Source organism: Neodiprion lecontei, chromosome 5, assembly GCF_021901455.1.
Source record: "Neodiprion lecontei isolate iyNeoLeco1 chromosome 5, iyNeoLeco1.1, whole genome shotgun sequence".
In the NCBI taxonomy this organism is placed as follows: Eukaryota; Metazoa; Arthropoda; class Insecta; order Hymenoptera; family Diprionidae; genus Neodiprion; species Neodiprion lecontei.
The window spans coordinates 23,913,426-23,928,825 of NC_060264.1; the positions used below are offsets into that span (position 1 = coordinate 23,913,426).

At 41.0% G+C, this 15,400-nt stretch overlaps 2 protein-coding genes across 6 annotated transcripts; both read left to right on the forward strand.

Moving 5' to 3' along the window:
* Positions 1 to 3,954: 3,954 nt before the first annotated feature.
* Positions 3,955 to 14,974, forward strand: LOC107221257 (cytochrome P450 4C1). 5 transcript variants are annotated; one of them, XM_046739876.1, is made up of 13 exons: positions 3,955 to 4,033; positions 4,794 to 4,972; positions 9,920 to 10,026; positions 10,094 to 10,184; positions 11,126 to 11,311; positions 11,410 to 11,479; positions 11,680 to 11,806; positions 13,180 to 13,258; positions 13,468 to 13,583; positions 13,741 to 13,809; positions 13,927 to 14,116; positions 14,226 to 14,405; positions 14,654 to 14,974. In XM_046739876.1, the coding sequence occupies exons 2-13, from the start codon at positions 4,795 to 4,797 to the stop codon at positions 14,857 to 14,859; spliced, it is 1,599 nt and encodes a 532-aa protein (XP_046595832.1). In that variant the 5' UTR covers positions 3,955 to 4,033; position 4,794; the 3' UTR covers positions 14,860 to 14,974. The 5 variants fall into 5 exon arrangements, with proteins under 5 accessions (XP_046595832.1, XP_046595833.1, XP_046595834.1 ...); XM_046739877.1 differs by having other exon boundaries at positions 3,971 to 4,033; positions 4,693 to 4,972; XM_046739878.1 differs by lacking the exon at positions 3,955 to 4,033 and adding an exon at positions 4,036 to 4,161 and having other exon boundaries at positions 4,693 to 4,972.
* LOC124294508 lies at positions 6,175 to 9,792 on the forward strand. Its single transcript, XM_046739884.1, has 2 exons — positions 6,175 to 6,630; positions 8,448 to 9,792. The coding sequence occupies exon 2, from the start codon at positions 8,550 to 8,552 to the stop codon at positions 9,456 to 9,458; it is 909 nt and encodes a 302-aa protein (XP_046595840.1). The 5' UTR covers positions 6,175 to 6,630; positions 8,448 to 8,549; the 3' UTR covers positions 9,459 to 9,792.
* Positions 14,975 to 15,400: the final 426 nt, after the last annotated feature.

The following is a 15,400-nucleotide window of genomic DNA, read 5'->3' on the forward strand; positions in this document are numbered from 1 at the left end:
AAAGTTGTTATCAGTTGTTTATTTAACAATTAATTTTTCAAAGATTTTTAAAACAGTGACCGACACGATCAAAAAATTTTTTTAAAATTCTGACATGTTCCTTGAACTGTACTACAACCTGTGAATTAATTCCAGAGGGGTGTTTTTCTTCGTTTTCGAGTAAAAAATCATTAAAGGTGTCGATGCGCATGAAATTGCGGCGCGTCGAGTCTCTACGTAATGGCGGGCGGCCGGTTGCCGTCCACCGCTACCCCGCGGCGGCGTCGCGGCGTTATTTTAGAGTCATTTTCACGATGTAGGACATGATTGAAAAATCTGAAAAAAATACTGTACCTTCACAAGGCCTGCTCAAAGCGATAAGTGAAGTTTCAAGAATGTGTTTTTCACCGTTTTTTTATTACAGAGATTCGAAATTTGTTATGACGCATTATGATTCAAACATGAATTACGAACACAGGTCAAGTGTTGTTCCAGGATATGGAATACCTGCACCTGTGCATGCGTCACCTAAATCCTTCACTATCCAGGTAGTCCAGGTAGGGTCACCACCTCGATTCCGCGAAGGGGTCATTTGGCTAAAGTCAGGTACATTGAATTGCACCTGCATTATGTTAGCCCCATTGGTGGAATTCAACCAATCAGAAGAGTTGTTGGGTGGGTGAAGCACTATTCTGAACGAGTATAAATTTCGAGCATTTCAAAATGCATAACATTCAATCGAATACCAGTGTAGCGATCAGTGCAATACATCGTCTCATTCTTCACACAAGTAATTCATTTCTGAAAGCAATGTCTACAACAGATGTGAAACGGTGCTGTAATCCTTTCCAAAGAGTTGGCCATAATTGGGTGCGAAATTTGGTAAAGCCAGTGACACCAGCATTACGGAAAAAGTTTCCGGACCTAGGAGAATATGTGTGCATGGATTGTCGAATAAAATTGTACAAATGCAACACAATTACTCCATCTGATAAAAACGAGGTAAGTGATATGAATCATAATTATGCGAGTGGTGACGATCTTGTTTCACCTTCACCAATTAGTGAACAGAGCAGTGTGGAAATGTTTCTTGAGAATGATATCGGGCAAGAATTGTTGTGTGATGTGAAAGAATTGTTTATCAACGCGAAGTGTGTCGCGGACAAAATTAAATATCTCACAATGACTCCTCGTAGTTGGTCCATCAGAGAATTGGAGTTACAATTTGATTGTTCATATAGAATGGCTCGTAAAGCTAAAATATTGCAAAGTGAGCGTGGATTTGGATCCTCCCCAGATCCAAGACCATCTCGCACTCTTTGTGATGATGTTGTCTCTCATGTAGTGGAATTTTACTGTTCTGATGAAATAAGTCGGATCATGCCTGGTCAGAAAGATTTTGTCACTCTTCGCGATGTGGATGGTTCAAAACATCAAGTCCAAAAACGACTTGTTTTGTGTGATCTGAAGGAAGCTTACGCCGCGTTCAAGCAACAGCATCCGAATGATAAAATTGGATTTACAAAATTCGCGGAACTCCGCCCAAAGCAGTGTATTTTAGCTGGACCAACAGGAACACATACAGTTTGTGTTTGCAAAATTCACCAAAATGTGAAACTTATGTTGGTGGCGGTTAGCTCAATTCGTCAGACATTCAAAAGAACGTACCACGATTTGATAAAACAGATATCGTGTGACTCTCCAAATCCTTTGTGCTATCTCGGTGATTGTAGTAGTTGTCCAAGTTTTGATATGGTTACACACGAAATGGAAAGTTTATTCGACGATAATTTCGTAGAAAGTATTAGCTACAAACGGTGGACTCATACGGATCGATCTGTTTTAGAAACGATCACGCAAGAAACGGAAACGTTCCTCGAGACGCTAAAGGAACAGACGATAGCCCTCAAGAAACATGATTTCATTGCTAAACAGCAAAGTGCATATTTGAAAGACAGAAAACATCGTCTACAACCAGGGGAGTTCTTAGTTTTGGGTGACTTTGCTGAAAACTATGCATTTGTTGTTCAAGATGAAATTCAAAGCTTCCACTGGAATAACAATCAAGCTACCATCCATCCTTTTGTTGTGTATTATGTTGAAAATGAGGACTTAAAGCATAAAAGCTTCGTTATCATATCAGAAAATCTACAACATAATACAGTCGCGGTCCATCTGTTTCAGAAGAAACTAATCGGTAAGCTTTTTGAGTTCTTCGGTAGTGAAGTTATCAAGAAAATGATTTATTTTACTGACGGTGCTAGTGCACAATATAAAAATAAAAGCAACTTCATTAATTTGACTCATCATTTTGACGACTTCAATGTCGAGGCTGAATGGCATTTCTTTGCAACGTCACATGGAAAAAGTCCATGTGATGGCATTGGTGGAACTGTGAAAAGATTTGCTGCACGTGCAAGCCTACAGCGGCCCAATGAAAATCTTATTTTGACTCCAAGGCAATTATTCGAATGGAGTGTGAGTGCATTAAAAAATATCGCATTTGACTTCTGCAGCAACAGCGAACACGAAGAACATGAAAAATTATTGAAGCCGCGATTGAACCAAGCAATAACGGTTGAAGGCACTCGACGATTCCATTCATTTTTACCTCTATCTATAAAAACTGTAGAATGTAGGGTTTACTCTTCCTCTGATGAGTCATTTACCCGTAAATCTATGCGCTAAGATAGCCATGTAAGTTATGACGAAAACCTTTGCTCACATTTCTAAGTTTAATGCCCAGTTTGATCAAAGATTAATAGATTGTATCCATAGAATAAGCGATTTATTTGTATGAAATATATAATTGTAAGTGCGTTCATTTCGCAGCTTCCACATATCTTCGGGGGTGATTATAAGTACTAAAATAAGTAGCAAGTTATGTAATTATTATCATTTATGTGCACTCTCATGGTGCGTAACTGTTATTTTGAATCTCTGTAATAAAAAAACGGTGAAAAACACATTCTTGAAACTTCACTTATCGCTTTGAGCAGGCCTTGTGAAGGTACAGTATTTTTTTCAGATTTTTCAATCATGTCCTACATCGTGAAAATGACTCTAAAATAACGCCGCGACGCCGCCGCGGGGTAGCGGTGGACGGCAACCGGCCGCCCGCCATTACGTAGAGACTCGACGCGCCGCAATTTCATGCGCATCGACACCTTTAATGATTTTTTACTCGAAAACGAAGAAAAACACCCCTCTGGAATTAATTCACAGGTTGTAGTACAGTTCAAGGAACATGTCAGAATTTTAAAAAAATTTTTTGATCGTGTCGGTCACTGTTTTAAAAATCTTTGAAAAATTAATTGTTAAATAAACAATTGATAACAACTTTTTTTTACCATTTCGTATTTTTTTTTAAATTCTATGGAGCTTTCCGCGTAATTTGAAAAAAAAAAAAAAATTGTATCTAATTTGTTGCCGAAGTTATGAATTTTTGAAAAAAATGGGAGTCTAATTTGTTATTGTTAATAAAAAATCGAATTTTGCATTATGAGATTCGCGCTTTGGCACAAAAATCTAACTCCCCTTACACAATCCACATGCCAAATTAAAAAAATATCTGAGAGATGACTGATCCGGTTGACGCGGAATAGCCCATATGCAAGATGATTCAATACGCTGTAATTACGTAACCCTTAATAAATTTCTTGTCTTGAGGGATATCAATTTGTTACCGCTGACGGGATATTCGTGACTGCATTAGTGTCAACTGACTCCGAATACCGCGATAACGAAATTCTGACGCACAAGGATCGAACGAAAATTAGCAATCTGATGGCTGTACCTCTGATTTTAAAGGCAAATCGGATACTCGAAAGGCTTCGAGTAAATTCAGGTGTCCCAATCACTGATTCTCTTTAAGCGGTAAGTAATTACTGGCCTTGAGTGGAAAGTGGGGAAAATGATCAATCTGGGGGTAATATGTGATGCGCTGTTCCCCCTCTGTATATAAACGGCGAGTCTGACTTCAGGTTCTAGAGATCAGTTCAATCAGAGCGGAGATAGGAATCTTATCTGCCTTGTAATATTACCCGACAGAAACGTGAGTTTAGTGAAGACTAACAAAGACAGGTGTTGCGATACGACAGGCCGATTTCAATGAAAGGATCCCGCAGAATCCTTATGGAAATTGACTCCAGCTCGGCTTAGTTGGATTTTCAGTATATTATAGTACATATCTTCCCGATCAAAAGTTCGCACGCACACAAGTACCAAAAATCAGTAGTTTCCGAGGTATAGGCTTCGGAAGGAGGGATTAATGGACTTTTCGATGTCTACGGATTAGACGATCTTTACGAATTACAAAGCTTCAAGGGGGATTTGAAATCGAATGCATTATTCAAAAACTGCACAGCCGATTCGTAGAGACTCCGCACAGGCGTGAAGAACAGGACAAGTCGATTTTCGCAACAATCGGAGGGTCTCGCTCTTCACGCGAAATCTGACGTTGCATCTCCTTCCAGTCAACCAACTAGTTTATTAATGGAATCAATCATAACTTCCTGCCTATCTTTGAGAATCAATCGTCAAGTTTTTTGAGTGATTTGTTTCATTTCAAGTCTCCTTGAAGCTTTGGAATTCATGAAACTCACGGAAGCCGTAGACATCAAAACCGTCTGGGCACCTTTCTTGCGAAGCCTGTATCTCGGAAATTACTGATTTTTGGGACTTGTGTCAAAAAGAACTTTAAATGAAATCCAGCCAATAAAACGGGGAGCCAATTCCCGTAAGGATTCGGCGGGGTCCTTTCATCTCAGGGAAAAATGAAAAGAGTCGTGTTTCTGGTTTTCACTGAATCGCAGGATGGACCTTTTGACGGTAGCCACGCTTTCGGTGGCATGCATCGTGTTGTACCGGATAATCAACGTCGCACTCAAGGTGTTGAAAATTGTATTGCTCTCCGATTTCCCGTCTAATGCTGAGGAACTTCCAAGTCTGCCTTTCCTAGGTCATGCGTATCTCTTCATTGGCGACACTGAAGGTGAGTAAAATCCTTTTGCTGTCGAATTGGCTGTCCAATCTTGAGTAACAAATAACATTATATTACGCGTCTCGTTCTCGATGATTTTACTTGTAGTAACGTCAGTTGAGGCAAATTTCACAGTTTTCAGAGTTTTTTTTTTTTTTGTGTGTGTGTGTGGTCACCCCTGACTACCCTCATATTGTTTTGTTGTGCGACACGAACAACGAGTAAGAGTACGAAGAAATCCAAATTATAAACAAATAATAAGAATCCCGAGGACGCAAATATGCCGAAAGAAAAGAAAAGAAAAAGGTCGAGGTCGAGATCTAATGAAAGGAGGAGGAGTGAGGATACGAGGTTTCGAAATATGCAAACGCAATTGGATAACCTCACTAGCCTTGTTGTCGAGTTGACGCGGAGCATGGCAACGCGTGAACCTACGCTGCCAAAACAAAAAAATGACCAAGATTCCCTCCCAGGTAAGAATTATACAGGTTCATCACACCCACCCCTCCCCCGTTGCTTGCTATCTCTTTTTTCTTTCGAACATCGGCATGGAGAAAATTTCTCTCAGTAAGACCGAACAAACCTCGACAAGTTCCACACGAACTTTAGAGGTTTAGGTAGCACATCTCGATTAATTCCACACGAATTTCCGAGAAAATGACGGTAAAAAATTACGTAATCTTCAACAAGAGGATATATCGCCCTGTCAGCGTCAATGAGACAATGACGAACCAATAGGTTATCTCTACCGCCCCCTGCCTTTTTTTCTCAACAGATAAACAGAAGGACGGGGAGAATGAAAATATGACGGAAAGTGCCACCGAAACTCCCAAAGAGCAAAACCTCTCGCATGAAACCAACAAGGTATCCGAGGAAGGGGAGATCGATGAGCTCGAGATTCGCGAACGAGCTGCAAGGAAAGAAAATTTTCTGGACTTGCTGGGCGAAGACCCAACAGCCTCAAAAGAAATCAAGATTGCGTTCGACGCAGACTTACAGACAAGGTGGAAAAAATGGATGGAAGATGGGTGTCCAGAGGAAACCAAGAGAAAGACTCTTGAAAAATATCCGAGAAAAGCAGAACTGCACACGGAGGCTCCAATGATAAATCCAGAAATCGTTACCACGATGACGGATATAGGGAAAAAACGTGACCAACATTTCGAGTACACGCAAAACTGTGTAGGCTCGGGTATTTCTGCCATTGGGGGAGCGATCTCCATGATTCTTAACCCACCGGAAGACGGGGTTGACGAGCAATTGCTCCTCGAGTACCTCTGTGATGCAGGAAAGCTATTCACCGACGTGCATCACCAGCAAACGGTGGCGAGAAAGTCCTTCATCACGCCAATGCTAAACAAGTCAATGAAACCGATAATCGACGCAGCAAAATCGGATGTATGGCTGTATGGCGAAAAATTCGCTGAGCGGTTAAAGGAGGCAAAAACCGTTGAAAGAGCGTGCGCCGATCTCAAATCGGCGGAAAAACCATCGGACAAGAATAAAACAAGGACCCAGGGAAACTGGAAGCACCCACCTGCGAACTATCGTCAGGTGGGGGGAACTCAAAAACGACCATCAATGAAGTTCAAGCAGAAACCGTACACGGGAAGACCGCAGCCCCGACCGTCGTCACGAACATCGTCACAAACGAGGAGGAAATAAAATCGGTAAGGATCAAAGCGGGCCGTCTAAAACTCTTCACCAAAAAATGGGAAGATATCACGACAGATAAATTTACCCTGCAATGCGTTACAGGATACAGAATCCCCTTTACGTTTCACCCGACTCAAACAATTCCTCCCAAAGAACCGCCTAGGTCAGCATATGAGGAGAAGCTCTTAAAAAGTAGCATAGATGAATTACTCTATATAGAGGCAATAGAAGAGTGCGGAAGTTGCGAAGAGCAGTTTCTTTCGTCGTATTTCCACGTGCCCAAGCCGGACGGGTCAAACAGATTCATAATTAATCTGAAAAATCTAAACAAGTTTATAGAAGCGCCCCATTTCAAAATGGAGGACATCCGAACTGCACAAAACTTACTATCGAAGCATGATTTTATGGCAAAAATAGATTTGAAGGACGCGTACTATCAAATACCTCTTTATGAACCGCACAGAAAATTCCTAAGATTTTCCTTCCAAGGAAAATTGTTTCAATTTAAATGTCTCCCATTCGGTCTGAATACGAGCCCATTTACGTTCACAAAGATTATGAGATCGGTTTTCAGTCAACTAAGAAATCAAGGCATACTTTCTGTCATATATATTGACGATATTCTACTGATTAATCAGTCATATGAAAATTGTATGAAAGACATTGCAAAAACAAAGACTTGTTTAGAGCGGCTCGGTTTTATTATTAACGAGAAAAAAAGTACACTAGTTCCAACCCAGCGCTGCGGATTTCTGGGTTTGATTATTGACTCAGTAGAATATAGACTGGAATTACCACAGGAAAAGAAAGAAAAAACTTGCAAAATGCTCAAACCTTTTATGGAAAAGACCACACACAAAATTCGCGAATTAGCAAGTCTCCTCGGTACACTCAACGCCGCAACCCCGGCAGTAGCGTATAGTTTAACGTATTGTAAAAGACTAGAGAGAAAAAAATTCTTAGCCCTGATAGCAAGCGATATCGATTACGAAGGGAAAGTAACAATTAACGAAAGAGTTCGGGAAGATTTAGTGTGGTGGAAAACGAATGTTAGCAAGGGCTTTAGTAAGATCAGAACGAAAAAATTCGCCCTAGAGATTAGCTCAGACGCCTCGCTGACGGGTTGGGGTGCCCACAGTGAGAACAGAAGTACGCACGGTTTTTGGGAAAAAAGTCATGAAAAATATAGTATAAACTACCTCGAGCTTCTGGCAGCGAGCTATGTTTTGCATGTATTGCAATGTTTTGCTTCAAATCTGTCGGACTGTGAAATACTGCTCCGTATCGATAACACGACCGCTGTATCTTATATCAATAGAGCGAGGGGGATACAATTACCCCACCTGAGCGAGCTAGCTAGGAACATTTGGGAATGGTGTGAGTCGAGACAAATTTGGGTGTTTGCATCATACATACCGTCGGGAGAAAACGTAGAGGCAGACAGAGCCTCGAGAATTAAAAATATAGACACAGAGTGGGAGATTTCGAATAAATTCTTCTCAAAAATAGAATCAAAATTCGGGCCCTTCTCGATCGATTTGTTTGCATCAAACAAAAAATGTGAAAGATTCTGCTCTAGATTCCCACAGCCGAACACAGAAACAGTCGACGCATTTACCATTCCCTGGAGTGACAAAGAAGGACTCTATGCCTTCCCTCCTTTCTCTCTCGTCTTAAAAACCCTACGAAAAATCATCATAGAAAAAGCCGAATGCACCATAATTGTACCACACTGGCCATCTCAAGCGTGGTATCCGCTATTCGTAGAATTACAAGTCTCGGACTCATTAATCCTTCCCCCTAAAATCGGAATGCTGTTATCTCCTTGCAGGAAGAAGACTCATCCTCTAGCTGCGAGGCTGTAGCTGGAGGCAGCGAACATATCCGGAAAGCTTTTCAGAAAAGAGGACTAGATGCCCGGGCTGTGGAGGTTATGATGAGCTCGATAGCTCCTTCAACAATGAAACAATATCAAAGCTCTTTACGGCGATGGAGAGAATTTAGTAAAAATAACGGAGTCGACATGTACCAGGCGGGCAGTATACAAGTAATACAATTTCTTACGAAAAGATATCACGAAGGAGCGGGTTATGGGACACTGTGTTCCGACAGATCGGCGATTGCATTAATTTCATCACACGAAATCGGCAAAAGTGAACTGATCTCCCGTTTTCTCCGAGGAGTTTGTAGGAAGAAACCCGCAAAGCCTCGCTACGACACTACATGGGATGTAGCACCAGTCCTCAACTACATCGAGAAAATGCCGGCAATGCAAAATCTTTCGCTCAAGGAAAACACAGAAAAAATCGCAACCTTGCTGGCTTTGGTTACGGCGCATAGGCTACAAACATTAGCCTTAATAAAAACAGAAAACATAGTAATAAGCACAGCGGGAATCACTATTAAGATTCCCGACATCATAAAAACATCAAGGCCAGGCAAAAGTCAACCAGAATTTTTCCTCCCCCTTTTCAAAGACAGGCCGAAACTATGTGCAGCCACCGCGATTATAGAGTATTTGGAGCATACAAGGGACTTGAGAGGAGCGCTCAACAAGAACCTGTTAATCGCCACAAAAAAGCCTCACTACGATGCATCGGCACAGACCATCGGACACTGGATCAAAAATTTACTAAAAAGGGCCGGCGTGAATACAGAACAATTCACAGCCTACAGTACACGACACGCGGCCGTTTCAGCGGCTCTACGTAAGGGCGTGGATGTAGGGACAATCAGAAGAACGGCAGGATGGTCGGAACGCTTGCAAGTTTTCGCGAGATTCTACAATAAGCCAATTCAAACTGAAACAAATCACTTTGTATCGACCATCTTACAAAAATAAAAAATAAGGAATAGCTATCACGACAGCGCTAAATGTCTACAAGTAAAATCATCGAGAACGAGACGCGTAATATAATTAATCGATCAAACGAGCCCGCCGAAGGCGGGCGAAGTTCGATCGCAATTATATGAAGCGTCTCGTTCGAAGATGATCCTCCCACCTTACCCCGCAAGAGACACCAAAATTCTCATATACCCCGGATCATCGTCATGAGAGCTATACCTTGAAAACTTTTTTATTTCATCTCTAAAACATATGAGGGTAGTCAGGGGTGACCACACACACACAAAAAAAAAAAAAAAACTCTGAAAACTGTGAAGTTTGCCGCAACTGACGTTACTACAAGTAAAATCATCTTCGAACGAGACGCTTCATATAATTGCGATCGAACTTCGCCCGCCTTCGGCGGGCTCGTTTAATCGATTAATTATACTGAGGCTCTGTCAAATATGCAATTGCAGCTATGTTCAACAGGGTTATTGAACTGGGGAAAATTTATCCTACAACGTTTCAACTTTCGTTTGGTCACAATTCAACGTACTTCACAACTTTCCCTAAACATATAAAGGTAAAGTAGTCTGATGATAATCGAAAACGGATGAAATTTTGAGATCTGAGTTAATTCGTCATTTCAGGAGATACTCCTCAGTCCGAAGACCATTGAGAAAAACTACTTCTACGAATTCGGGCGACCTTGGATGGGGGACGGATTAATCACCGCTCCTGGTAGGTGAAGATTGTCACTTTGTTATCTAATTTCATGTGAGATATCGGAGTCAGGAAAGGATTGCCTAAATCTCACGAAATTCTAAATCATGTTCAATATATCGGAGTGAAATTTGTCACGTAAAGTCAAGATTCTTCACAAGTCGATTCATGTCTCAAGCAAACGGATTGACATGAATATTACTCATGGTCCTCATGTCCCAGTGAAGTTCGTTGAGCATGGAAAGTGTGCGGTTTCACAAATCTGTGACGAAAAATCTTATCATTGTTTTGCGGAATCGCTTTATGAACTTATGAATATTACGTCGACTCGAATAGAAGACTTTTATTGCGGACAACCGAAATCGAATTGTGGTGAATAGTGGTGATCTGGCTGTAAGCTTCACATGCGTAAATGAGGATGCGCGTCTTTTTACATTCTCATACCAATTTTCCCAGCACATTTCACTTCATTTCATACTGCTACTATAGTGCACCTTATGCGAGGCAAAATCGTGATAATAATCACCATAATTGCTGACGCGAATCGTCGGTGTTTCTACGTCGATATAATGTGGCGACGATAATCACGTTTATCAGTTCATTTCTTTCAACATCTCAACCGTCGGCATCATCATCGTGTTGAATTTGCTTGCTTGCCAGGTCTGGGAGATTGAGGATGTACGAGATCTGTAATCAGTGAAAAACATAACGTAATGAGAGGTGAACGGAGCAACCGAAGCTAATCAAGTTATATCTGATTCAAGAAAGTCTTTGTCATCTAGACGAAATCGTTTCAACTTTGAATTTCAATTATGAATACATTGTTATTACCAACGTTACAAAAATCATAATCAAAATCATATGGCCATGTCTCTCTATGGATATGCATCTCTTGGAAGACGGGTCCGCGTTTGATGTCTGAAATTGTTGCCGAATACTCGAGAATTTTTTCATTACAGCCTCAAAATGGGAAGTGCACCGGAAGCTGATGCAGCCGTCCTTCAATTCCGTGGCTCTCAAAGGTTTTGTCAAAACATTTGTCACTCAGTCAGTGATAATGGCCAATAAGATGGAGCGGCACTTGGACGGACCAGAATTTGAATTATGCCGATACGTTTCTCTGTGTTCATTGGACACAATTTGCGGTAGGTCGGCTGTCATTTGAAAAAAATCAACTATACTTATGTGAATTTTACATTTTTTCTGACCCAAGGCTAGTTCATATCTATTTTACGTGTCACAGTGACGGCCATGGGCATAAATTTGAAAGCACAGGAGAGCGAAGAATGTTGGTACGACGAAGCGATTCAGAAGTAAGTCAATTGAAGCGCCTTTTACATGCTGAACACATCAAGCTCTCGCCTAGTTAGACCTACATTGCAAAAACTCGAAACCTGATGGCAACATTCGAAACACGACGCTGTTTTCACAATTCTACCTGAATTATGGATTCATATTTTGCTAATGTCAATAATATAAACCCTCGGATTGTGTAATGATTCTGTCTTCACAGGGTGTTGGCTGGTTTCGCCAAACGAGCCGTTAGCCCTTGGTTGTACCCGGACTTTATTTTCTACTGTACGCAACTTGGCAAGGATCAGACAAAATACATCAAGTATATGCACGACTTGACTGACGAAGTGAGTGCGAGGCATCTTTATTAATACAATCATGGCAGGCATTGGTTGTGTCGGTTTGTGGACAAAAAGTATCCTATAGACCGGATTCTTAGCACGGTACTTCAACTGAAAATTAGACAATATTACATCACGGGCAACTTCAATCTAGGGCACGAACCAATCATTCACCCAAAATTCACGTCTTTGGCTTATTAAGTAGCGTATTTGATATGGTTCAAAAGTACGATTTAAGTGATGATCAAACTTGACGGTGGATTTGCATTCAACATTATTTGCGCACATTCCGGTCTGGTATTGAACATCTTTACATTCAACTTTGTGTCACAACTTGCCGGCAAACATAGTGTTTGAGCTGATTCGAATGGTAGGTTCATAGATCAAATAGAAATATGACATTCTTCGGTAAGTGTAACGATTCATGACGTCTACGGTGACGTTTTACGCGGGCTTTTGCCGCGCTTGACAATCTCGAAGAAGTTGCAAAGCACTCACCCCGCGCGTGATATTTCGGCGACTCGCGACGATAGCTACAATGACGAAATTAACTTCACGCTTTGTTGCGAAACTCAGACAACGACCACCAAGCACAGACAATGGCAAGCGTCTCTGACGTGCAGTTTTTAGCACGCAAACTTGAAGATGGCTAACCGTTCTTCGACACGCCGTTACTTCGTGTCTCTCGGAATTCGATCACTGGAAATTGAATAAGCGACAATTCCGTTGTCGGAGATTTCTCGCGTCTCACAAATTAGGCAACTTTTGGAATACTGGTCTGTTCCACTTTTATTTTTCACTATTCGATCCGAGCTTTCGTTCAGACTCAAGCGAAGAGCTACGCTATGTTGATCCAAAAGTTTGAAATTCAGGCGATATTATTCGTGGTATTGCATGATTCTTATTGCCTGTTGGATCTTAAAATTCTCAGATTCCAGCGTGACGCACCGATCGTCGCTCGCTGTCGCGAAACGCTTGTTGGCTGATGAATTCGTCGCTTTTCCGTTTTCGGAATTCGCGTCGCGGTGTCTTCCCGATGCGGCGATAACTACGGATTTTCGCGGGGCGACAGCGATACATAGAGTACATGTCATAGAGTACATTTTTAGTTTGTTTTTAATGATTACCACGGATTCCCTAGCGTAATTGGGTTCTCGTTCAGGGTTGAGGGAGTCGTTTGTAACAGGCAGCCATGATGACGCGTTGCTCGTTACACATGACAAGCATATTGGGGCAATTGTACGTTGTTACCTAGAACACGCATGAATACTCGGTATCTGAACTTGCTCTTTAATCGATAGATATCTGAATTGATACGTACGTCTAAATAGTTGGGATAAGCTCCGTACAAGTTACCACCTTGTATTGTTTAATTTTAGGTGATACGACAGAAGAAGGCAAAAATCGTCCGGCATGGTGATCAACGAGTATCAGCCGATGAAGAACGAGATGCAGATGGCAAGTATTACAGAATCCGGATGCAGTCGTAAAGTGCCACGATAGAGTTTTTGTTTCGTAGGAGTGAGTTGTACTTGAGGCCTTCTGCTTTACACTTCTGATGAAATGCATACGAAAACCCGAATAATTGTAGATTTCCGGGGCCATTTGTGCATGAGTTAGGTGTGGTAGCTGTCTTTTTTTCAATTACCTAATCATTCATGTATCAGATGATTCCACAGCTGGACCTCAGATACTGATAGAGAATCTCTTCAGACTGTCCGACGACAACAAAACGTTAACGGATAAAGACGTCCGGGATCATGTTGATACTATGATCGCAGCCGTAAGTCTAACACACTTGATACTGTTATTACGGCGTAGCTTCAAATAATTGTCATACTTGTCAGTTTTGTGAGTCATTGAGAACGGAACAGTAGATACAATATACACCATTGTTAACTCGCAATTGGAAACACGAATGCGCAATTGTACTCTCTTAGGGCAACGATACAACGGCCATGACGATGAACTACTTTTTGTTGATGCTGGCATCCCATCAAGACATTCAGGTGTGTGTGTTATTCAACTATACGTTACGTAGTGATCTTACGGAAACAAGCATTGTGTGTGGTGCACCTCTTACAAGGCTCTACTTACAATTAATCGCTTTTCTTATAATCGGGCAGGAAAAAGTGTACCAGGAATTGTGCGACATCTTTGGAGAACATGTATTAAACGACGACAGTGAGGAGTTGCACATCACGATGGAGGTCTTGGCGAGAATGGCGTACATGGAGAGAGCGATCAAAGAAACTATGCGCCTGTTTGTCGTTGGACCCACGACCTTCCGGAAGGCAACGGAGGATCTGGATTTAGGTTTGTCAGCTTTGGTCAACTAATTCATTCGTTTGACATTGGATGTCTCTGAGTAATAGCCGTGACATGAAGTGATGTATGATTCCTCAAACGATTACTCATTCCGTAGGTCAGTGTACTTTGCCAAAAGGGAGTTCGGTTATTATTAACGTTATGGGAGTTCACAGAAGTGAGAAGTACTGGCCCGACCCTCTGAAATTTGATCCAGACAGATTCTTACCTGAACGGTTTGCAAAACAAGAACCGTACTCCTACTTGCCGTTCAGTGGTGGTCGAAGAAATTGTATCGGTAAGGAATATTGCGAAGTTGACAATGATTTTTAATTACTGTTTTCACGATTCATCGAGATTTTCCAGGATCTTTATTCTTTTTCATATGCAATGTATATTTCAGCGACAAAATGTTCGAAATGTAATGAATATTGAATCGAATACATCGAGATGCTTTGGTTTTGTTTTTCATAGTTTAGAACGGGATTACGAGATGCACCAAATGAAATAACCGTCAATAATTGAACGAGTTCTTTCTCATTTAAGGAGCCAAGTACGCTATGATGTTTATGAAGACAATGACCACAATGATTCTCCGAAAATATGTTTTATCTAAGGATAAAGTGGTACCGGTCGAAGATGTGCGGCTAAGAATTGATTTTTTACTGAAATCTGTTGAACCTGACACTGTACGGATTAAGAGACGCGCAAAACAGCATGCCTCTTGGAAAAGCAACATTGCCTGCGAATAATCCTTTCCACTAAAGGGTAGTGATTCTACTTTGTTTTGTTTTATCAACTTATTTGTTGTTATTTACTTGTTCTTGTTTTCAATATTATCCGAGAAACGTTCTGTTTTTTCAAGAATTTTCGCACACAATTTTCGTCATTTCTCTCAACTCTCTCATATTTTTCAATTATTTGACACTCAACAGCACATAGATATTCAAGGCAACATTACCGTAGAATTCATGATACTTGTGGTTTAAGGGTACAAGATTTGCGTTCCATAGTGATATTACTCAATTCAAACTGCTGAATTGAAAGTACAGTGTTGAGCAACTCAAAGCGTACCAAAAAGTAAAAAGAAAACAATCAAAAAAGAATGGTTATCGAAGTTCATTGATTTTGAGTGAACAAATTTCTTCTAATGATATTATTAACTGAATCTAATTCATCAACTAGACATAATAATCCATGTAAATTGTATAATCGCAACTGTCGGCACAATATTTCTTTATATTCAAGATATATTCTGTAAATCAAAATCATTTCCATTATAAAAGTAAATGA

What these genes read in the sequence shown, in the direction of transcription:
- LOC107221257 (XM_046739876.1), top strand. Translation starts at nt 4,795, where the DNA reads ATGGACCTTTTGACGGTAGCCACGCTTTCGGTGGCATGCATCGTGTTG. An exon ending in TTCATTGGACACAATTTGCG is followed by an intron (nt 11,312 to 11,409) that starts GTAGGTCGGCTG and finishes TACGTGTCACAG; the next exon opens with TGACGGCCATGGGCATAAAT. An exon ending in TGCACGACTTGACTGACGAA is followed by an intron (nt 11,807 to 13,179) that starts GTGAGTGCGAGG and finishes GTTTAATTTTAG; the next exon opens with GTGATACGACAGAAGAAGGC.
- LOC124294508 (XM_046739884.1), top strand. Translation starts at nt 8,550, where the DNA reads ATGATGAGCTCGATAGCTCCTTCAACAATGAAACAATATCAAAGCTCT.